This window comes from Colletotrichum spaethianum (assembly GCF_022836535.1).
Source record: "Colletotrichum spaethianum MAFF 239500 DNA, contig64, whole genome shotgun sequence".
NCBI classification, from domain to species: Eukaryota; Fungi; Ascomycota; class Sordariomycetes; order Glomerellales; family Glomerellaceae; genus Colletotrichum; species Colletotrichum spaethianum.
The window spans coordinates 60,720-84,622 of NW_026054834.1; the positions used below are offsets into that span (position 1 = coordinate 60,720).

General features: G+C 54.3%; 5 protein-coding genes across 5 annotated transcripts; 3 read left to right on the top strand and 2 right to left on the bottom strand.

Annotated features, from left to right (window-relative positions):
* Positions 1-2,345: 2,345 nt before the first annotated feature.
* ColSpa_12456 (beta-lactamase-like protein sdnR) lies at positions 2,346-2,978 on the top strand (the record flags this gene model as incomplete). The annotated part of the gene is made up of 1 exon (XM_049278668.1): positions 2,346-2,978. The coding sequence occupies one exon, from the start codon at positions 2,346-2,348 to the stop codon at positions 2,976-2,978; it is 633 nt and encodes a 210-aa protein (XP_049134625.1).
* A 152-nt stretch (positions 2,979-3,130) lies between these two features.
* Positions 3,131-4,330, top strand: ColSpa_12457 (beta-lactamase-like protein sdnR; the record flags this gene model as incomplete). The annotated part of the gene is made up of 2 exons (XM_049278669.1): positions 3,131-3,402; positions 3,451-4,330. 2 exons carry the CDS (start codon positions 3,131-3,133, stop codon positions 4,328-4,330), a joined length of 1,152 nt encoding a protein of 383 aa, XP_049134626.1.
* A 203-nt stretch (positions 4,331-4,533) lies between these two features.
* Positions 4,534-5,496, bottom strand: ColSpa_12458 (extracellular metalloprotease; the record flags this gene model as incomplete). The annotated part of the gene is made up of 3 exons (XM_049278670.1): positions 4,534-4,612; positions 4,667-5,184; positions 5,239-5,496. 3 exons carry the CDS (start codon positions 5,494-5,496, stop codon positions 4,534-4,536), a joined length of 855 nt encoding a protein of 284 aa, XP_049134627.1.
* A 2,237-nt stretch (positions 5,497-7,733) lies between these two features.
* Positions 7,734-9,939, top strand: ColSpa_12459 (double-strand break repair protein mus-23; the record flags this gene model as incomplete). Its single annotated transcript, XM_049278671.1, has 3 exons — positions 7,734-7,749; positions 7,804-7,931; positions 7,984-9,939. The coding sequence occupies 3 exons, from the start codon at positions 7,734-7,736 to the stop codon at positions 9,937-9,939; spliced, it is 2,100 nt and encodes a 699-aa protein (XP_049134628.1).
* A 6,988-nt stretch (positions 9,940-16,927) lies between these two features.
* On the bottom strand, positions 16,928-17,107 carry ColSpa_12460 (uncharacterized protein; the record flags this gene model as incomplete). Its single annotated transcript, XM_049278672.1, has 1 exon — positions 16,928-17,107. The coding sequence occupies one exon, from the start codon at positions 17,105-17,107 to the stop codon at positions 16,928-16,930; it is 180 nt and encodes a 59-aa protein (XP_049134629.1).
* Positions 17,108-23,903: the final 6,796 nt, after the last annotated feature.

The window sequence follows — 23,903 nt, forward strand, 5'->3', positions numbered from 1 at the left end:
GAAGGGGGAAATGCTAACCAATTTCCCAGGATGAGGAGGTCCTTAACGTTTTGTCAACCGCTCCCGAAAACGTCACTTCGCTCATTTCTCGCCAAACCATCACCTACCCGACGACCCTCACCCACGTCACCGAAGCCAACTCCCTCATCAGCCGTGTCAGCAACACGAATCCCCAGTCTTGGCTCAAGACCTTGACCGAGTAAGTCGTCCCACTTCGGAACCGAACTCGTCAAAACATGTCACTAACAAACAAATTAGCTTCAACAACCGTCACTACCGCTCTACCACCGGCACTCAAGCCTCAACCTGGCTCTACAACCAGGCCGTTAGTATCGCCTCTGGCTACTCGGCCATCACGGTGTCGCGCTTCACCCACTCCTTCAACCAGCCCTCCATCATCGTCAAGTACCCCGGTACCAGCTCCAACCTCAGTAAGTTGCATAAGCGTTCCACTTGCCCGTATCATGGTTCGGTTGCGCCTAACATGCTCTTCAGTCATCGTTGGTGCCCACTTCGATTCCACCGCTGGCGCCACCACTGCCCGTGCCCCTGGCGCCGATGACAACGCCACTGGCACCGTTAACCTTCTTGAGGCTCTTCGCGTACTTGTGGCTGCCGGATTTCGACCTAAGAACACGATCGAGTTCCACTTCTACGCAGGTGAGGAGGGTGGTCTCCTCGGCTCCCAGGCCATATTCTCCAACTACCGATCCGCTGGCAAGCGCGTCCTGGGTATGCTGAACCAGGACATGACTGGCTACTCCCCCGGCGGCCGTGCTACCGTCTACACCGACTACGTCGACAGCGCCTTCACTGCCTACGTTCGTCTCGTCACCACTCAATTCACTGGTGCCACCCCTGCTAGCTCGCCTTGCGGTTACGGTTGCTCCGACCATGCAAGCGCCCGCTCCAACGGTTTCCGTAAGTAGCAGTGTTGGGTTTATAATAAGCACTTTGCTGACATGGGAAATAGCTGCCGCCTTTGTCAACGAGGAGCCTTTCAGCACATCCAACCCCAATATTCACAGCTCCAGAGACGTACGTGAAGCCATATGTCGAGAAGGCGGTACAGAGCTAACTATGATACAGACCTACGAGAGCATTCAGTGGAACGCTGTTCTCCGTCACTCGAAGCTTACCGTTGGCTTCCTTGTCGAGGCCTCTTACTTGGGTTAGAATGCCGAGGAGCCCGAGAAGCCCAAGGAGCCTGTCAGGTGCCCCATTCATGACCGTCGTCAGCCCTGCTGAGTCAGATGATGAAGTCCATACGAACTAACATTCTACATCCGCGTCCTACTTTTTATGGGAGACAATCCTATCAGTAGACATAGCGTAGCATAGCATGAATATCTGTGAAACAGTAGCTGTCGTTCTAAACACGTGATATGTTTTTTTCTTCTTCTCTCCTTTACGGGTGAAAGTACATTCACTCATAGCGATCGCAGTGCTAATTTCATGATGGCTTACTAGCATTGCACTCTGGTGACTGGGTGAAGCATAGATCCTGAGGAATTCACGAGGTGAAACCCTTTAGGTTTTCTCAAAATATAGATTCAAAAGCACACTCTCCACGCTCATATGAGTCTGGCCCACGTTATGGCTCAGTTGTGATTGCAACGCAAAGGTCCCTAACGGCGTCTTGCCACAGAGAGCGGGCTTAGATCCGAGCAACATTATATTGGAATGAAGATGTCGCCTGGTCCACAGCTTACATAACTACCATCCAGAGCTGCCTGGGGGGCAAGCAACCAGTGTGAGACTTTGCCATCCTATCTCTCATGATTTACGACGTCAAGTTAAAGTCCAACCACTGGATACATAGTATGACGTTGACCGTGTCGCAATACCTTTATTGTAACGCTGCTGAACTGGAGGGTTTAGCCAACAGAACAACGATACAAGCACACATTGACCTAGAATAGCGTTGTTTGGTTGTGAAAGAAAAGAAAAGAAAAGTTTCGTGAAGGGAAATCATATTCCATTTTTGAGGGCTTCACGTTGCATAGACGGCGACAATGAAATGGGAGTGAGCGCTTTGATGTTTTTAATGGCCACTTTAAATGCTCTAAAATCTTACATCGCGCATTTTGGGGAGGCCTTTCTAGATGACCTTCTTCTTTGGGTGCAAAAAGATAGCGAAACCACAAGGATTCAAAGCCGTTGGACTCCCGAATGGGACTTTTGGACGCAGGTATCGGCGTGTCTGCATAGCCACTAGCAATTTGTGCAGCACCCATGCATTTAAATTCCCATCACATTTGAAGATTTGGTTCGCCCAGCCTTCGGTTTCTTCGTTCAATCATATCTCCACGACCCTTATTTGCATGAAGTCCGGTTTGGACGTCATGCGGTTTACATTCTTGACGGTATCCATCGCTTTGGCGACTCTGGCAAGTGCCCAGCTAGGAAAACTCAATAACTGCCCTCTCCTGGGACCGGCTTACCCCCCTGCGGATCTTCAAAGGTCCCGCGCGATCAAGGACGCTAAAAAGTCATTTGCGAAGCTTATCGATGATGCCATCGCGACCGGCGAAACAGATTTGGGCAAGCTGAACACCGCCACCACCTCATTCTCAGTCGGTGTTTTCTCGGCGCACTCGGACGAGTTCCTCTACGAGCACCACCATCGCGGCACTAAGCTCAATGGCACTCTCGCCGGCGATGTGTTGAATGCAGACACGCTGTACCGCATTGGCAGCGTGTCGAAGCTACTGACCGTGTACACCTACCTCGTCAAACTAGGTCCTGCATACTGGCATGAGCCGATCACCAAGTTCGTTCCAGAGCTGGCGGAGTTTTCGGCGGGAGACAGGGTGCACCGGGTGCAGTGGTCGGAAGTGACACTCGGGGCTTTGGCGGGGCATATGGCCGGGCTTCAGCGAAACAGTTTGGGCTTCGCTCATCCTCAGAAAATTCTGAGCCGGCAGCTAATTCTGGTTAGATGGATTCGTCGACCTATCCGGCGTACCTGGAGTTGAAGGCATCGGCCTGCCTCGTCTCAACGATTCCGATGTCGCCAAGTGCGGTCTACCCGGCATGCCTGCTTGCACGAGAGAAGGTATTCAGAACCCGCTGTCATGTTCAGGAAAGAGATTTGTCTAATAGGTTGAATGCAGAGGCTATCCGTCTGATGCTGAGCCAGGACCCTGCGACAGCAACTTGGCATACGCCTGTGTACAGCAACGAAGCCTTGCAGCTCCTGGGCTGGGCGTACGAAAACATCACAGGGGAGTCTATGGAAGACGGGTTTAAAACTAGCATCCTGGAGCCCTTGGGTCTCTCGCGGTCTTTTTGGTCTCCGCCCAAGGATGACCCGAACGCCAACGTCGTTGAACTCGATCCCTCAACTATGAAGGACCTCGTAGGATATGACTTTGAAGAGGGTCTGGCCACTTACACGCCGTAGGACATCGCACCCCCGCCTTGGGCATCCATGCTGATCCATCTCAGAACTGGCGGCATCTACTCATCCCTAGGCGACCTCTCCGCCATAGGCCGCTCCATCCTCTCCTCATCCCTTCTCCCGCCGTCTACAACTCGAGAGTGGCTCCGGCCGATAACCCACAGCCAACACACCCACACCGCCATCGGAAGACCCTGGGAAATTTTCCGTATGGACCTGCCCTTCACTCCCGGCTCCGAACAAACACGCCTCGTGGACATCTACGCCAAGAACGGCGGCGTCGCTGCGTACCTTACCTATCTCATCCTCTCCCCCGATCACGACATCGGTTTCACGCTGATGGTGGCGTCCAAAACTTCATTTAGCGGAGATGGGGATCTGGACTCGACTTTCAACATACTCAGCGAGCTGCTCTTGGAGAAATGGGTTCCGGCGGCAGAGGCGGCAGCTCGAGAAGCGGCTGGAGATGATCTGGCTGGCACCTACGTGGCAGAGGACGGATCAGACTCGACGGTCGAGTTGGCGCTGGTCCCCGGCAGGCTCGGTCTGACGGTGATGAAGTTTGTGTACAACGGTACCGACTTCTTCGCGACCGTGGGTGAGAACCTGGGCTTTCAGGGGGCGGATCTGCAGTTTATGGGGCTCAAGGACCAGGGTGAGGCCTCCTTCCGCGCAGTGTTCTCAAACATCGAGAGTGAGAGTTCGGGCCGAGCATCAGTTGTTGGGAAGAAGTGTGGGTGGACGTGGGGAAGCGCAGGTTGGTTCACTTATGGCAACGCTGCCCTCGACGAGGTTGTCTATACCTTGGACGCAGATGGGAAGGCGGCGGCGGTCAGCTTCCCGGCATTACGCTTGAAACTCGTCAAGACATCAAAGGAGGAAGCAAATGGCGGTGGTGACAGTCGAACTGCTTCCCAAGAGCTTTAATTTGATTAATACTATTACCATAGTATTCAAAATGGTTAAGGTATATGCAAGAAGTCCTCGTCAGCTCTCATAGACATGCTCCCAGTCACTCCTCGTCATAGACATAGACGTCATAAATATTCATCCACCTTCCTCCAGGCTCCACAACTCCTCACTCAAGGCATCAGCATATGCAACCTATCTGCTCGTGAGAGCGTGAATGCTTAACCACGCGCACGGTACTGGTTCCAGAAGCTGTACATGCGAGTCTGCTGGTTGGGAGTGAACTCCTCGTAGCAAGAGCTGCCATCTTGTTAGTAACCATCGTCAACTCAGATAAAATCAGGGGTTACTCACTCATAAGAGTAGTCCATGTAGTTGTGGATGGGATCAAGGCCGGCCTGGCTGGGGCAAGAGTCACGGCCGGTAGGGCATCCGGTAGAGAAGCTGGCCTGAGCAGGGGTGTCGGCGATGGAGTCACCGCTGCCGGTGCAACCACCCTGGAAGGTGTGGTAGAGACCGAACCAGTGGCCGACCTCGTGGGTGACGGTCTTGCCAAGGTTGTAGTTGGTCTCACTGCCACCGGGAACGGTGGAGGAGAGGATGGTGCAACCATCGCGGATGTAGGCGGTGGAACCGGCGGCAGCGGTGGTGGGGAAGTAGCAGTAGCCAAAGTCACCGCCGACCTCCCGCAGGAAGTACAGGTTGAGGGCGCCGTAGTTGCCCTTGCGGAGGGCAGTCTTCATGGCCATCTCATTGCCATCCTGGGCCCAGGTGGGGTTGATAGTGCGGGTGGTCTGGACCAGGGTGAAGGAGATGCCGTGAGGGGCGTAGTCCTTGTTCATGACTGCCAGCTGGTCAGACAGCATCTTGTCCTGTTAAGATTGTCAGCATGGCTTGTACTCATAGATAGGTGCAAGTCTGCTCACGGTGATGTAGCCGTTAGCCACGGTCTGGGAGGAGGCAACAACGTGGAAGTAGGTGGGGACATTGATGGTAGCCGCAGCAGCCAGTCTGAAGTTGCCGCTGGTGGCGTTGGCAGCCTCCTCCTCGGCGAGCTTCTGGGAGATCGCAATGTGCTCAGGGGTGGGATCGTGAGTGCCACAGCCGAAGCGGCCCCTCTCGCCAGTAACGGCGGCGGAGGCCATGGCGGCAAGGGCCGCAACGAGAGTGAACTTGGCCTGCATGATGGAGAGCTAACCGATTGGATCGAAGTCGAACGAGGGAGACTGGGGGCTTGAGAGCTGAGAGGGATGGCGAGCAAAGGAAGAGAGAACCTTGATGGTAGACAACTGAATTATATATACTCGAGGACATCCTGTTGAGTCTCTCTCACTCTCTCTCTCTAGTTTCCTTCTGTAGACTGACTACATGACTCTGGAGCCAAGAGGTGGAGAGTGGCGACCTTCCGGATCAGTTCAAGGCGGATATTGGGGCTGTCGGCAACAACGAGATTACGAGGAGGTACAACCTCAAAGATCGAGGACAATGGAGCACGGGAGTCAACGATGTCGGGGTAAGCTTGGATGCCTTCCTCTTTGAGGCTAACCTCCATCACCCGAATCTAGGCAAATGAGCTTGATTGAGAGTTGGTGGGCAACTTCGAGGGGCCTCCAGGGGTAGAAGCTGTGAGTCCATTCGTCAGCCATGACTTGGCATGCCAAAGAGCAAATTAAGGTAGGGACTAAAAATCCAAGGCGATGCTTCTGCCGCCTGTGGTGTGCTCCGCTTCGCCGGGCATTTGGGCAGCGTCGCGTTGCATGAACCGAACAGAGCGAAGGCGACGGATCCGAGGAGAAGGAGATTGGCAGCTGAAGGAGGGAGGAAGGACGGCGATAAGAGACCTGCTGGTCTGGGTCCAGCGAGACCGGGCGGCGACCGGAGATGAATCTGGAAGGACGAGATGTGCGGAAGGACGAGTAAGCTTCGGAAGCCGGCGCTAAGGGGCGTGCTGTTGCATCGCGATGCTCAAGGCTCCGTTCTACCTGCATGCCAAGCTCCCGCCAAGACGGCCAATCATCCAACCAGGGCAATACAGTCGAACCTCCCTAATTGGGATTAAGCGGCAGTATTGCCGCCTTCAGGGATGAGCGACTTTTCATTCATACGAGGTCCTTTAGCGACTCCTGTTCGACAGGTATAAGCACTCAGCCCGGCGGCCATGGACATGTCTCGAGTCAGCTTGGTGGGAAAACCGCAATTTTCCGCCACCGAAGATCTCGGAATAAGACTCCGCTCGAGAGACAGCACCCAAGGTCAAAACAACCTTCTGTTTCCGGAGCCATTTGATTGAGGGGACAATCGGTGTAGGCTTGTGCGAGGGCTCTTGGCTTTGCCAAGACCAGAGACTATTGGGCTCCATTGCCGGGTTGGGAAACTGACAGCAGTAGAGTGACCGATCGGCAGGGCTTCTTTGCCTGGCATTTGCTAGCCGACGGCACTGACAACTGGGTCTTTTGAGAGTTGCGGAGCCTGACGCGGCAATTGGATCAGGCCGAGGCATGGCATGACGAGACAAGACAAGACAACTTAAGAGCCCGCAGAGAGCTGGATGATAGCCAAGTATGCCATTACTCAATGGCTTCGACAAGTCCGACGCCAGGGTCAAGGACAGCAGCGAACGCAGAGGACCTCAAACATGACCGTTCGCTTGATGTCATGGGTAGTGTTCTACCTTCGGAGGGGAACCCACTAGGGGGAGGGGTGCGACGCTGCCTTGGACGCATGCGAAAACATTTGCATCGCCCTTTCCAAACGGTGATCGAATATTCGATCAAAGAGAAAGCAAATGCAGCCTATATGGTACGGCGTGTCTCCTGGCAGACAGAGGAGACATGATCGGGACTTCAAGCCTGTCGGTTGGTCCCAAGAACAATGAAGGATATGAGCAACCGAGTCTTTCTGGACTCAGAGCATGTATGAAGTCAGGCAACTGACAGTACAAAATTGCAACAAACAAACATGGGTAGGCAGCAGGCGGAGGCTTGAAGGCGGAGGCTTGAAGGCGGTGAAGGGTGCGAGAAGAAGCTTGCGTGCTGCACGCACATCCTTAATGGTAAGCTTATTTTTCGGCCCGGGCTCACCTTGCATGTGGCTGGTGCCTGGTTCCTGAGTCGGTGAAGCCCGGACCGGAGACAGCCACGAACGGCCCGAACCCAAGGCATCAGCCACTCCTTCACGCGGACCCGCTTCTTCTCCCCCACCACGTGATTGCGAGTTGCGGCAGCTCGCAACTTCGCGTCGCTGCCTGTTGAAGAGGCGCGCCGCGCGACGGCCACTTAAGCTGCCGCCCCCACGCCCGGCAACGGAATCTTTCTCCCGTCAGCTCAACCAGCTCGTCGCAGCAACCCCTCTACCGATCGAGACAAGCCACGGGTCCTCGACACACCGTCAAGCTGGGCCAATTGCTGGTCTGCACGACATCATGCCCGACTTTACAGGTATGCCCTTCGGCCACTCATCACCGACCAACGTCTAACCTCACGTGCGTGTAGAGGCGGATACCATCCGCATTCTGGTTGCGACAGACAACCACGTCGGCTACGAAGAGCGAGACCCAATCCGCAAGGATGACAGTTGGAAGACATTTGACGAGATTCTGAACCTCGCAAAGAGTCAAGATGTACGGAACTGTCCTCACCCCCGAGTGCTTCGTCGACTGACATGAAGCACAGGTCGACATGGTGTTGTTGGGCGGCGACCTCTTTCACGACAACAAACCCTCCCGAAAGTCCATGTACCAGGTCATGCGCAGTCTTCGGAAGAACTGCCTCGGCATGAAGCCCTGCGAGCTCGAGTTCCTCAGCGATGCGAACGAAGTCTTTGAGGGTGCGTTTCCCCACGTCAATTACGAAGACCCTGATATCAACATCTCCATCCCCGTCTTCTCGATTCACGGAAACCACGACGACCCCAGCGGCGAGGGCCACTTCTGCTCTCTGGACTTGCTCCAAGTGGCTGGCTTAGTCAACTACTTTGGCCGTATTGCCGAGGCCGACAACATCGAGGCGAAGCCGGTGCTGCTGCAAAAGGGACAGACAAAGCTTGCGCTGTTTGGGTTGAGCAACGTCCGTGATGAGCGCATGTTCCGTACCTTCAGAGACCATAAGGTCAAGTGGTTTCGGCCGGGCGTCCAGCAGTCGGATTGGTTCAACCTGCTCACTGTTCATCAAAACCACCACGCCCATACAGCAACATCATATCTCCCTGAGAACGTACTGCCCGACTGGATGGATCTCGTTGTCTGGGGTCATGAGCACGAATGCTTGATCGATCCCCAGCAAAACCCCGAGACGGGCTTCCATGTCATGCAGCCGGGTTCCTCGGTAGCGACGTCGCTCGTGCCGGGCGAGGCGGTGCCGAAACATGTTGCCATCCTGAACGTCACTGGGAAGGACTTTAAGGTCGAGAAACTGCCTCTGAAGACTGTCCGACCTTTCATCACGAGAGAAATTCAGCTGGCGACAGACCCGCGTTTCAAGGGCTTGCATACCAAGAAGGACAACCGGCAGGAGCTCACCAAGAGACTAATGGTGGTGGTCGAGGAGATGATCCAGGAGGCAAACGAGGAGTGGTATGCCGTTCAGGACAACGACGAGGAGGAGCCCCCATTGCCGTTGATTCGTCTCAAGGTAGAGTACACCGCTCCCGAGGGTGGTCAATACGACTGCGAGAATCCTCAGCGGTTTTCAAACAGATTCATCGGCAAAGTGGCCAACACCAATGATGTTGTCTACTTCCATCGAAAGAAGGCCGGTGCCTCTAGACGCAATGCCGGCACTGACGTTCCCGAGATGCTGGAGGAGACATTGGGTCTCGACACTGTCAAGGTCGAGGCCCTTGTGCAGGAGTTCTTGATGGCCCAGTCTCTCAAAATCTTGCCGACGGCACCTTTTGGCGATGCCGTTAACCAGTTCGTCAACAAAGACGATAAGCACGCAATGGAGGAGTTTGTCAGCGAGTCTCTGGCCGGGCAAGTGAAGCAGATGCTCAGCCTCGACTCGGATGAGGAAGATCTCGACAACGCCATGGAGGCATATCGAGCCAAGCTTGAGGAGCAATTCTCAAAGGGCGCTCTGAAGAGAACAACGAAGCGCACCGTCAAGCCGAAGCCGGATGAGTGGGATTCGGATCTGGATGGCCACTGGGAGGATCAACCCGGTGTGGTTGAGACCGAAACCGTGTCTCAAGCACCTGCCAGGTCACGAAGGGCACAAACACAGGATGATGACGACGACCTAATGGACATGGAGGATGTGCCAGCCGCTCGTCCAGCACCCGCCAAGAAGACGGCCACCACCCGAGCTACAAAGCCGGCCCCGGCGAAGAAAGCACCGGCGAAGAAGGCGCCAGCAAAGAAGGCCCCTGCTCGAGGCCGCAAGAAGCCAGTGTTTGAGGAAGAATCCGAGGAAGAGGACGTAGTGATGGACGATGAATTCGAGGAACCGCCGGCGCCGACCCGCGCTAGAAGATCTCAACCCGCGCGTGCGGCGCCAAAGGGCCGTCAGACGAAGCTCAACTTCTCGCAGGCTACGACTTCGCAGGCTGCGGTTGAGATTAGCGATGATGAGATTTCTGACGATGATGCCTTCGGGCCTGCGCCGACAACCACCCGTTCCAGACGGAGATAGTCGGCTGGTCGCAGGAAGGGCCATGGCTGATGACTCTGGGGCGGCCCTGGGTAGAGGACATCGTTATTGTGATGAAAGGTTTTTATCGAGACCTTTGAAGGTTTCGTTTGCATTTGGCCATCTGGAGTCAAGGTAGCGGGATTTTGCTTTGCCTTAGATCGATGAACTAAGATACCACGTCGCGAATGAAAAGTTTGCCTCTTTTCCCCTGACTTGTGACTTGTATTCGTCGCTGCTTTTCTTGGTTCAATAGTGCTGGTGTTGCCAGGTATCATGCTCTTGACGGTCTTGAGTACTGACTAGATGTTGTCCCGAGGTTGGGATTTGCACCTCAAATATCCGGTCCTTGCGTAACATCATGACTTAATTGTGACATTACATATGATCTGCTATATTTTTAAAGCCTTTCTTCTCTTAGCTACGGTGGCCAAGGTTTCAGACACCACATTGTTCGAAACCTCGTTGCTCTAGCCGTTCAGTACTCACGGCCGCTTCACATCTCTTTACCCTCTATCCTCGGGTTTCAATCTACGTTGCTCTCAAAATTTTTTTTGGAAATATTCGCAGTGGATCGATGCAACATCAAATGTTGACTCATTGAGCCTCTGAAATACTGTACCCGACCTTGAACTCATGGTGCTAGTCGGACTACTTCCATTGGATCGACTCCGTCTTCATGCTGAAGGCATCACACACTATATCAGTTGCCGCATGGATATTTTTGCGACAACCCACCAATGATTCCTGTGTTGACCCTGCCTCTGTGTGCTCTAAGCACGCTTCACGGGTCAGCGCATGATGTACTGTTCCTTGCCTCACCAGCATATGCGGTGGCTTTCGCTTCTACCCGCACATCCAGTTGACGTTTCTGCCCTTGCTCTTGGTGTTTTACGATGTTGATAAGTTCTGCCCGGCTGACAACACAAAAGGGTTAAGTCAGGGATATCTTATACTGGATCGGCTTATGTTATATTCCCCTCATTCTCTTGCGTTCTGTACAACTACGATATATCCAGTTATGTTCAAGTTTCTTAAGTCCAAACTACTTTTCTTCCTTATGTCCTACCTTTTTTTATATCTCTACCAGAGTTGAAAATATGGACTCAGAAGTTTTACGAACATAGACCATCACACTACCGCCACGCGAAAGTAGTCTGGCCAATGCGTAATATAGGCTCGCCCCCTCTGCTCTGAGAGTATCTTCGAAGAGCACTATCTCAACGCCGCGAATCAGAGTATAGCACAGATATAAACAGAAATCGACACAAATCCTGAATAAATGCATCAGGCAGTCTCACTGCCTGTTCACTGGTTGCGCTTGGGCTGGTTGTGCTTGGGGATCCTTAGTTTCATCTCGAGCTAGAGCGGCGGTGCGCCACGAAGTGAACGCCTTCCTCCAGCCGGCCAGCACCATGACGATGTGATATCCCACGGTTACCAATTTGTTCTTTGATGTCTGTTTAGTCACCACCGTTGACGGCCGCCATAGTGATCACCCCGGTGGCCTCCTTGAAGGTCGGCCTGGCTCCTCTAGCTGAGCCTTCGGCCCAAGACTGCGATAAGTCAATGCTGGTAAGCCGTCATACCACTCGTCATGGTCGTCAGCCGTGCAGGTCACTCAGCCTTATTTTGTCCGCAGACATATCGTTGGCTGGTATCATAGCGTTATATGCCTGTTGTGGAGATATCATCCGTTGGTTTCAGTCCTAATTGTAGCTTGTTGCAGAGTGGTTATATACGAATAAAAAACCATAAGGCGCCCTGTTGAATTCAAACTACTATCCTGATTTTAGTTTTATATCTCGTGAGGCCGCGCGCCCAAACCGAGCTATAGTAGCTCTCCTGCTTGAACCATACAAGGATGTTGCTGTTTCACCCTTCCATCCTGCAAGCTTCTCATACGGGATTGCGTGTCAAGATACCAGGTGTTGTGAGAACTTTTCGTCCGTGGATCGACCACAGAAGGGGGGATGGACTTTTGCATACAAGTGCTGTGAGCCACGCCATGGCATATACATCTGCGCTAGTTGAAATTACGCAAATCTCAACATACTCCCTCCTTCTTTGTGTACTTCACCTGGTAAACGTCTCTCATCTGACGATCGAGACCAAGCTCCAGGCATGCACCGGTAGCGTCAACTGCTCACCTAGAAATGAAACATACTTCAAGGATATACCGGCAAAGGATAATCCTACTCTATCGTCGCAAAAGGATAGATCCATTGGGATTCGGGTTCCGTTGGTCTCATATAGCTTTAAGCCCCCGGAATCGCCAGCCTCCATATACGTTACATGTCATATCTTGCTTGAAACAAGCAGCATCTTAGCAGTTGCATTAGGCCGCGTGCATTTCCATCCTAAGCCAGTCATCAATGCTACATCAAGCACGGCTTCAAAACCAGGAGATGGGGCTCGAACTACAATCCATCTTGCCAAGTCATAGAAACCCTCTATCTTTGTAAGCTTTTCGCCCGGCTACACAACAATACAGTTATATATATCTATCAGCGGCGCTTGGAGTCCTTGAAAGCCTCCGACTTCGCATCTCTTTCGGTGAATGGCATGTTCCATGGGTAGTCAGTCCATGGAATCCTTGCTTGGCGTGTAAGTGTACGTAACCGAGATCCAACATCTCTCCGGGTTACCCTGCTGTATGGTTATATGAACGCTCCATAATCGCCCGACGGAACAGAGAAGCCGGCATCGGTCACTTTTAACCGGCGCTGTCATTACTACTCAGGGTTTTCTTTGACAGTCCGAACCTTCTAACTACACGTCACTCGCAACGTGGGTATGTCTCATGCTCTCTTCCACCTCCCGGTCGCGTCCAGCCTGTAGAACGCTATGCTGGGGTAGAACTTTCCAGTTGTTTTCATGTTGACGAGGGATGGCCAAGTCCAAGGCACCCAAGATAGAGTTGGTTGGCTGTCAAGGTGCAGAACCTGCGAGCAGATCGGGGCCATGGAACCCCTGAGAGCCGGCGAGTGCGGCGAATTCGCCACCTCGGGATCGTTCCTATAGACAACGTTAAGTTGAGGAACATCCCGTCCGGAAGATCCGGGCTAGAAAAGGGGTTCATCAAAGTCGACGGCTACATACGTAACCACGGCATAACGCTGGGTCTTGTGTCCCACGGCCACAACTTCAACCCCCTTTTAGAAGGGGGCAACCGACAGCCCTCAAGACTCGCCAACGCCAATCCTTCCACTAGATGTCTCCGGAAGACGGTTGTAACCGCATGCCTCATTTACACTGCCTCATCCCCCCCCTTTTCATCTCATCATACGACCATCGCCTAGCGCCAACAGCACAAGGCACCAACACGAATGTGACGGCTCATACTCTATCCCAAAAAGGCGGCACCGTCAAGCTTTGCTACCACGGCGACCCCAGCAAACCCAACGCAGCGGGAGAGTCTAGGAGTACTTGGTAGCGAATGGCGAGCTTACGAGCTGACGCAGCGCGCTTCAAGGTTTACAAACATAGAATACCTCATTTACCCATGACTCGAACGCCGCGCCCTTTCCTCAACAAATTCACTTGCCAGATGCTATTCGGGACTTTGTCTTTCGTTCTTAGCCCGCCTCCAATCTCACAAGGTGCCTCGAGAGCAATCTGGACGAGGCTGCTCGGGCAGCATAAATGTAACGTACAGGACGGTTCGGGAGGTCACGAGGACCTTCGGCCTCGTTCTTGAGGTTGATCAAACTGCCCTTCGAGACCTTGCTAGGACCTAGGAGGCAACCATCCACGTGACGTTTGGAGACGCTCATCAAAATCAAATGTTCTGTGACTGGAAATTTGCCTATAGTGCCAACAACCCCCGCGGAGCCTCTTCCGAAAGCCTCACATGGTTCAAAACCTACGCCCTTCTCCACCCACGCCCTCCCACACCCCCTTGGCCTCCCCCTCAACGCGTCCGCGCAAGCTCGCGGTCACAAATACGCCGCAACGATCTCATTTCGCGGGAGCCCGGCTTCTCGAAGCGCGAAATGCGAGTGGGTGGGGTTGCGACGAGTGAGAAGTAGGAACCAAGAGTCCACTTGAAGCCTAAAGGGTCCGTCAGACTGGACCGGACGGGGCGACGTCAGGCCTCAGGGGCATCTTTAGCCCCTCGCCTCCTTCGCCGGGTCGCTTTTCTGTTAGTGGACTGAGGATCCCTTCGACTTTTCAAAATCGGACCCAACGATGTCACCGGGCAGGACCCTTGCCTGACGACGAAGGATGGGCGGCGTTGTAAGACGTTGGAGATCGTGTCTACGGGTACATCGCGGCGGTTCACCGGTGACTCGACGGCACAAATCGGGAGAGTATTTCCATACATAGCCGGGTAGCGTGGGTGTTTGTAGCTCTGCTGCGGAACCGTGCTAAAGTAAGATTCTTGGGTGGTGGCTCTTTTTGGCCCGCGATATCGGTGGGGAGGTTGTCGTAAATCTCGACCATAGGTTCAGTCGACTGGCACAAGTCAAAGTTATGCTTGCCAACAGCCAAACGAGCATAGCGTGAAATGCAGAACAGAGGGACCCGCAAGGGTGGAGGGGATTCCGACTCCTCGGCACTGGGCTGCCGATGGGCCACCCGTAGATTTGTCCCTGTCGGAAATCTCAGCTAACTGCCCTCATCGCACCGAGAAGGCAGAATCATTTAGGAGCGGACGTTGCTGAGACCAGAGATTATCGTATGACCGATCGGCCGCCAAGGTAATGAGCCTCTAGACTCATCTTCATTTTCCCAAAAGACCGACACAGTAGGTTTGACAGGCTCATCGCTTGCAACGATGTGCGAGTGTGCCAACAGAGTTATCGACTCTCGGTTCATGGGAGGCTTCCAGATACAGTGCTGGCTGTAACACTGCGCTTAGGAAGTAATACTAATTCGAACACGAAGCTTCGACTGGACCGTGGTCATGGACCCCAGGCATGCCCCATCCGCGTGATATTTGCTTCCCGCCGTGCATAAGCGGAATATGTAGCACCCATCCGCGTGTCATAACGATCACGTGGGATAAGGATGAGTCTCGTCAGCATAAGTTCGTGACGATCTGCGGTTCATCGAACCAAGCTTATTTGCTTGCATAACACCTAGAAGACATGACCATAAATTCATCGCCTGCTTCCAGAGACTTCTAGATCGGTCAAGTCTGGGCGTAACGTGATGGAGCCAGTGCCGCTCTGGGGTTCCTCTGACTGCCAGATCTGAACCGAGCATGGGCATCGCCAACACCGTGTAGCCGGAAAGCATGGTGCGATATTGTTGCGATGCAATACACTGCAAAGCACATCTGCGAATTGAATGCGTCTTTGCACATCCCGTGTAAAGACGCCCCTTCGCGCGCCGCATTAGTTTGACATGATTTCGCGATGGCCATGGGATTTTGTGGAATGGGTATCGAGAAAGCCACACTTTCCCTTCGGAGCTCCGCTCGAGGAAGCCGTTTGGAACATGAGAGAACCTCGTCCGTTAACCAGGGCCATCACTCGGCGGCAGTTCAACATCTAATAAAAGATGATCCAGGGTCATATTACGAGCGCGCCAGCAATTGTGGCTGGGGTTGGCGACGGTGAGGGAGCCATGGCCGAGACACAGGGCACTTGCACGAAGTCCTGTATTGAAGAGGCGCCCTCGTGGGGTACCTGCCTAACAACAGGGCATCAAGATGTTTGTGCATGGGTGACAAGCCCGCTGTTGCTGTTTACGGTCAAGTCATTCCTCGTGGAATGTTGAACAAGCTGAGCCAGCGAGTACCGAAGTACGACGCTGGACTAATATTGTCAAAACTTCTGGGGGCTCCCGAGGGCAATTAGGCGAAAACGCGTCCTGCATGTCTGAGTTGTATGGTCTCGTGTAAAACTGGGATGAGGATGCCTGCTGTACAGTACAGACGCTGTCCACTGGATGTGTCGCTGTAAATTGCTGTGTGGCGATGATGGCGCATATTTCGCAGATGATTGCAACCATGTGCCCACAAGGCGTGGTCTAAGGCAGCCATCGGGGAATGGCTTTGTACAATCCGGTTCATGGGCGGCAAAGCCACAATCTATTAGCCCCTAACCGCCATTGGGCAGAGCCAAGGGGGTTGTTGTGGTAGGCTTGTGTACTTTTTGCTGCCGGGTTGGCCAATAGATGGTACCGGATGAACTTCAATGTCGGTGTTGAACGAACTGGTGACCCTGAACACCCATATGATGAAGCAGTGAACTGTTGCTTCGATGCAACGTCCTTGGGTGCGCCCCGGCCATTTTGAGGGGTGCGTTTGCCCACAACACTTTGGAGGCCGACCCGGGATACCTGAATTGGGAAGCCAGTGAATGGGTTGAGAATCTCGTTCCCGGGGTTCTCGCGTGGTTCTATGTGAGGATCGAAGGAGGCAGAGCGAACCTAGTGAGCCTGGAAGATCGCAAGGTAGACTGGCGAGTCGGGGTGGCTCCGGAGACATTGGCTGCGACGGCGCACCGGTCGGTGGGTAAGATTAAGCTCCATCTCCATCTCGCATCTCATGAACGGCAGGGGTGTCGGACGGGGATGCGGAGCATGGGACGCAAGGGTCCGGCACATTCTGTGAAAGACGAGTGCCGCGCGATGGCGCGTGTGCGGTTTTGTGCGACGGTGCATCCCAGAGTTCCATCACTCCATGTGGCACACAGTTCAAGTCGACCGAAGCTCAGGCCAGACTCGATCATGGCTCGATCGTGAATGTTGCCAGGGTGAATATCTTGGACTCTCCAGGCGATTGCACAGGTATCGGAGTGAAGACCTTCTAGAATCAACGGAAGATTGCGGCAGACCCGGAAGTTGGAACCACTGGACTCAAGCGGGGAGATGGAAATTGCGTCGCTGGGCCTTCACGACAGCCCCAGTTGCCAGCGTCGAAAAGGGGGCAGGTGATGATCAAAAGTAGCGGGCACTACTAGCACCACCATTGTTTGCGCTTTGCAAGCATCGTGGCGGCGCCCAGGGGGGAAAATAGGGGTTCGCGAACCCTAGAACATTACCAAGGCGACGGCAGCCGTGTCATGGAACTTTCGAAGCAGTGGAGCAGTGGAAGCATCGCCGGGCTTGTGTCCTTTTGTCGATCTCGCTCCGGCTTGAGGTGTTCCTCGACGACTGACACGAATGAGACGTCAGCCGGGCTCTTCGCTGCCTTGACGTTGACGGCCGCTAGGGGCATGTTGGGGAACGGCGAGGACTAGGCGTGTAGATCTGGGTCCAGCGTAACGGCCCGAAGACGTCAAGGGCAGGCGTGCGAGGTTCCTTTGCGAGGAGGCACCTGGTTGCTGTCGATGAAGACTCGAGTGGCGGCAGCACCTATGAGCAACTCGTATTGCGGTTTCCTTTGGGTGTCTGGAATTGCTTTTGAAGGCGGCATGGCAGCAGCCAGCTGCTTGTTGGTGCCCTGCCTGTGTGCCATTCAATATTGTAGTGCACTCAGAGCTGGATCTGCAGCTTACAAGGAGATGCATTTGCAGCTGCAGATGGTGCGGACGAACGCGCATGTTTGCGTTACGTCGAGGCCGCCGACTCGACAAGTTTTGTGAGTCGAAATATGTACCGAAACGGCCTGGCTAAAAGGCATTGATACAAATGTTCCCACTCAAGTTCCTGGTGTATGGAATAGATGCGCCTCGAACAAACAAAACGGCCTATTGGTAACCTGTACTAGCATATCGAGGGATGGGAAATGATGGGAGATAGTTGATGGTGGACGATGATGGTGACGGGGGACAAAGACCCCGGGCAATGTGCCACGCGAATTGGATCCCACGTCCGAGGTGCTGGATCGCCAAATGGATGGATGCAACAAGCAGGAAATCGACCCGTCAAAGCGGTCGTGCCGATGGTGCTCTCACTTTTGGTGAAACGGAACGACGCGAGAGATGCGGAGTATTTGTGCAGCAAGCGTCCTTGAATCTTGGGCGCCTTTATCGCGACATAGATGGCAAGGCCAGGCCCCTCCTCTAAGAAGGGGTTATGCACAATGCAGGGGCAATGCGGCGAGAGAAGAGAGCGGCGTTTGGCGGACATCTGTGAAGGGCTCGAGAAGGTGACATTTCAAGGCATGTTGACTGCTTCAAACTGCTTCTCGCAAGGCTTGTCCATGTCTGGCCTGTCTCAGCGGCAGCCTCATGTCGCCTGTATGTGGCGCTTTCGTATCTCGACACAGGGCAACGAATGCCTTGGGTTTGGGTGCGCACGCCTCTTCCTGCTGCAGGAGCTACGATTGCGATTGCGATTGCGCTGGGTGTCTCCATAAGCAGGAGAGGCCAACCAGGGCAGTTGGTGCGCCATAATGTGATTCGATGTAGTTAGGCGAGGTCTCCAATATCGGATACGGCGCAGTTTGACCTGTCCCGCCGTGCTGTTGTGAGGGTAGCGACGTAGGTACCTGTACGCACAGGTAGAGAAGACGATGGAGAAGCAGACTCCACCATGACGTTGGAACATGCAATGCCACGTGCGAAAGCAGGCCGATTGTCGTTGGGAGCTTAACTGGTTGGAGACGGGCAACGCAATCCAAGGGCAGCTGGGTGACGATGTTGACTGAGTCGAGTGCGGACAGAGAAACAGATAGGCCGACAGACGGACAAAGATGGCGCGCAGTCGGCAAGATGTGTCGAGACTCCTCCCAATGGAAGGCCGAATGGACATATCGAGGTTCATGGCCAATGCCAAGGCCCGACCCAAATGCTGTCTCGCTCCTGCCGGTTCGAATGCATTGGGATTGGTGCGCGCGAGAGTACCGAAGCCAACGTGGAGAAGTTCGGCATTTTGGCCACTCTTATTGGCTGCAGCTCCTGCATCTGGGGAGTGTCGTGCACCTTCCTCTCCCACTTTCTGCACAACACAACTCAGGTGCTGCTGCAGGCACGCGCACACACATAGTTAGGACTTTCTTGTTGCTCCTATTGGGCGGCATCTGATTGGCCGAAATGCACAGTGTGAAGACAACTGTGCAACAGACAGGGCATCAAAGTTTGGTTCCAGTTTGCTGCAAGTCAAACTGCAAAACCCCCTCACTGCTTGCGAATCGATTCAGCCCGCTGACTCCGATGTTGGTTGGAAACACTCGCAAGATGGCACCGAAAGGTTGATTCTGATACGGTGTTCCCTCTAACCCTCTCTCAATGTTTCCGGCAAGAGAATCAGCAACGCATACAAACCTACCCGATGACACCCAAACTAAGGACAATACGAACCATCCTGCTCTGCCGTGAGTTCGTCTGATGGGCCCAGGTATCACACTGTCGAGGTGCCATCGCTTTTTCCTGGAATCATAGCCCATCGTGAGTATTCTCCCGCCCCTGTTACTTGGGGAACCCTCTCCGCCCATTGGATGGTCGTGGGTGCGTTGCGGTTAGGCTGGACAGTGCAGACATGTCCGTTGTGATGCGATCGCACAGTCTCTGGCCAGTCTGGCTGGGCAGGCTAGTCATGGCTGCACCAGCTTGGGTGCAGATGTCGAGGGATATTTTGTGGATTTTGTGCGTGTTTCCTAGCAACGCACGGGACGGCGACGGCGGATGGTTCCATGATCCATCGCCTTCCACGATCGGTGAAAGAAGGGTGCCAGATGGCCATGGCAGCCGGTGGGCACGGCCAGACAGGCTGCTTCCCTCTTCCCATCTGGCCCTACTGCGGAGTTGGCGTTCTTTTTAGCCCGGTGCCAGACTGCCAGTGCGGCAGCAAACGACCAGTGACAACCGCCGCCGTCCACAGCTGACACTGTGTTAGCGCCGCGTCTTCCTGCCCGGCGTGCCTGCCGTGCCTGTTTGTCTGTCTGCGTCTAGCTGGCTGGCTGGCCGCTGCCCACAGTCTGGGCTCTGGGCCCTACCTTTCCTCGTCCTGGCATGGCAGTACCACACCTTACTATAGTAGCCGTCCGTGGTCCCCGTGCCACCTTCCCGTCCCTCCTTCCCAGAATGCGACCAGAAACATCCATGGCATCGTGAGAAGGTGCGACTGCGGCTGCGACCGCGACCGCGACTGTACCTACGTCCAAGGCAAGGGCAGCTTCCTTTTCTTTCGTTCTTTCTTCCTTCCTTCCTGCCTCCCTCCAGGGAAGGCACCACTCCAATTCCAGAAAGAGGGGACGGAGGTAGCGAGAAATTAAAATAAAATAGAATATAAAATATCTGCACGGAAGGAAGTCAGACACGTTTTACACTTACGAGTACGAACTCCACGCGCATCCGTGCCTTCCAGTCCTTGCGTCCTGGATTGCACCGCGCCCCCCACGATGAAATGCAGCTAAGGTTCTCGAGGGATATGAGGTAATGACGGCCGCCGTTGGCCCCTCTTCCTGCTCATGGCAGCCCGGCATCCATCCCGTCGCCCTTGCGCCGGTACATGGTACCTGCGATATCATCCACCTTATCTGCCTCTGTTTCTTGCAGCACCGGACAGAAACAGACATGGACGGGACAGAGATTTTGTGACGCCCCTCTTGTCGAACTACGACCTTTCCCGCCGCCCGGTGCAGATACTCCGTGGGGCGGGCTACCGACCACTGACCACTGATGTACTCGGGCTTGGGTTTCGGCTTCATCAACAGCGACACTTTCGCGTCTTCCCCCTTTTCTCCCCGAGCCTCATTGTCGCTTCACTTTGCTACTCCTCCACTCCAAACTGCCCCTGCGAAGGCGAAGCTCCAATATCCGTCGAGGACCCCCTCCCCGCTGTGGAATTGTTCCGGTTCCATCGTGAGCTGGTCGTCGGAGCCGACTGATATCCACGGCCATGCTCCAACCCCGTCGGTGATAGTGAGCCAAGGGTGGAAGAAGAAATGGAAGGTGAAAAGTCTGGAGAGACGGGCCCGATTTTCACCTACGCCATGGATTGTCTTCCGAAGGGGTACCTGGCGGGCTCCTTGCCCATTTGGCATCCAAGACCCAGGGTATGGGCACGAGCGAGCATGGGCACAGCATAGCATGGCATGGCATTTAGCTTCCATTTCCCATCGGCTTTTGGCACGAAGTGCCTCACAGTCGCGGAGGTGTCACGTACCAGACGATCCATCCATAGGCTTTGACTTGTTTTCCCCTTGTCCCTCCTCCTCTCACTTGACTACGGCTACGTGACAAAACTTGCACGCGACAAACCGGCACAACACGAGACGAGACGAGACGAGACGAGCCCTCTCTCCCATGCCCGCTAGCAGCGCCCTATCCACTTACCACGCACACCGCACCGCACACAGTTCGCCGGGGGTACCTGGCTTTGCGGGATCTGGTCTCGTCTTTTTTCGCCCTCCCGCTTGCTTGCACAGGGCAACGACGGGTAGTTAGGTATAACGGCAGGGCTCCATCTCCATAGGCGGGCGGGCGGGTGACCCTCTTGGAGCCAGACATTGTCATAGCCGGGGAGTTGGAGGGTCAGAGAGTCAGTGCCGGCGTCAACACGCAGCTCCTTCTCGCATTGACAACACTCTCTCGACACAAAGCCGAGAGATACATCAGCAGAAAGACCTCTCGAGCACTCGGTTGTTTGCAAGCTCGCCAAAGTTTGCCGACCTTGGGACATGTCTTCGCCCAGTACCCAGCCTGCCTGGGACGGACTGTAATGGCCATGACCATAGCCCCATCCATGATATTGCAAGTCAATTTTAGCCCAGGGCCCTGACTTTCCGGCCATCAAATCATCGGTCAACGGCCCCCCGCTACCCAAAGAACCTAGCCGTGACGGATACGGGTGGTATAGGGACGGGACAGACACAAAAAGGGACACCGCCAGCGCCAAAGCCAACCCGGTCAACTGTCTGAGCCCACCACAATAACAGAACAGACCTTGACCGACTGCTGGCTGGCTGTGTTTCCGCACGTTGCTTTCAGCGAGCCGACTGGCCCTAGAAGCTGTGGGACCCCCATTTTCTTGGGTAGGCACAGGCCAGGTGGTGAGGTGACTCTTTGCCTTAGCTTCTTAGCACAACGGTTAAGAAAGTCCCTTGTGGTGGTGTATGGCACTCGCTTGATGAGAGAGGCCTTGCCGAGTCAAAGGAAGCCAGGACATCCAGGCCAGATAAGACGGTCAGTACGTTGTTGTGTTTGGCCTGGCGACCGCTGACTAGCTCGCAACTCAGTCGTCCCTCAAAGACGGAGACAAGAAGAGTTGGGAAATAAGAATAAAAAATAAAATAAAAACCCCCCATTTGTTAAGAACGCCAAAGATGGGAGGGGGGTTGAGAAAAGGTACATTGAGCTCGGTACCTTTGCATCAGGGGCGACTTCCTTCTGGCGTGAGTGACAGTCCCGCCGCCAGTCGCGTTGAACGGGCCATTAGTGGCCCTGTCAGTGTCAGGTTCTGGCCCGCCCATTCGTTTCTGGCCCGTGTTTTGTTTTGTGTGTTTTGTGTCCATTTTCATTGTCCGTCACTCATTCCCTCAGCGAGATATGTTCAGTACCTACTACGACCTACTCTGGACAGTCGGATTTCTCTCGTCAATGAGCAAAGTGTCGGTCGCCCCCTACAGTCTGCAGGCAGGGTGCCACTGTCAATCTACCCCATCGTATGGGCCCTGGCCCTGTCCTGTCGTCTCCGGCCCTGCTCCTCCTCTCTCTCTTACCCCCCCCGAACTCTCTATCCTCTGGGCGGGAAAGCCCAGAAGAGTGAGAGAAGCCCACTGTCTCTCGCTGCCCTTGTCGCCCATCGCTCCTTACCGTCCCTGATCCCTCCCCCCGGGCCCTGGCCTTCTTTTCGCCTTCTGCCGTTGCCACACCCATTTTCTCCCACTCCCCCGTTGGCTGGTACCCGTCCTGACAGTGGGCCTCTTCATCAGCTGCGTCCACTATCCATCGTCGACGACGAGGGGGAAAGAAATACTGGAAGGGGAAGAGAAAAAAAAAAAAGAGAAGAGAAAGCTCCCCTTTTTAGCCTCCTCACTTCAGCTTCTTTTTTTGCTGCAACATTTTCTTTCCCCTCGTCGCTCGATCTTCCCATCCATCCTCTTAACAATCCCCTTAACCCTCTCCTCTTCCCTCTCTTTTCCCTCTCCCTCGCCCCTTGGATTTCATTGAGCCTCAACACCAGGCAACGAGAAGCAGCGCCTGTCGTAATTCCTCCACCTCCCCCTTCTCTCTCTCCGTCTCTATCCTCTACATCTCCAATTTTGCCTCCTACCACCACCACCACCACCACTACCGCCGCCACAGCCTTTGCACGCACCTGCCCTTACCTCCTAAAGGTGCACACCCAAGCGATCGCGTGTCTGCGACGGCGTCTGTCTCTGCTGCTGCGTCTTCGGCGGAGAAACGAGCGAGCGAGCGAAAAGCAAGCACCAACCCACCTGCGCCCATCCCGCAAAGCCCGCCGCATCCAATCCAAATTCAATACATACCAATCCCGCATCCACGTCTTCCCGGGGGTTACCTTACCGTACTTTTTTATCTCACTCTCCCACGCCCCTACACAACATCCGCCACGACATACTATTTTTTTTCTCTTCTCCGTCCTGGCCACAGTGTGCGACTCCTTTGCTGCTCGCATACTCCCATCCCGGTTTCCTTTCCCATCTCGGGGGGTCTTGCACGACTCTAACGACGAGCGATTCCAACGAGCGAACGGCCGTCTATCGGAAGAAGAAGAAGACTACGACGACAACGACGACGAAAAAAGAATAATTCCTGCGACTTTTTGTTGCATGCTGCGTTGCGTGTCTGGCAAACTGCATTCTGTTCCTGCTCCGCATACTGCATCTGCATCGCCCACCAGGCCTCAGGACGTTGTTTCCCCCCGTTCACACGTCCACAGCACGTCAGGTTTTTTTTTTGGTCGAGGGCTTTTTTTGCTGCATCCGCCAACTGCCCCTTGCCAACCTGCATCTCCCTACCACATCCGCATACCAACAACTCCCTCCTCAACCAAATCCCCATCACTCTAGTCGGCACATTGCACAGTTGCTGGATCCCGACCCAGTAGCTGCCAGTCACCGGGACTAGATCTCGAAGAAAACAATGAGCCAGCAACAACACGAC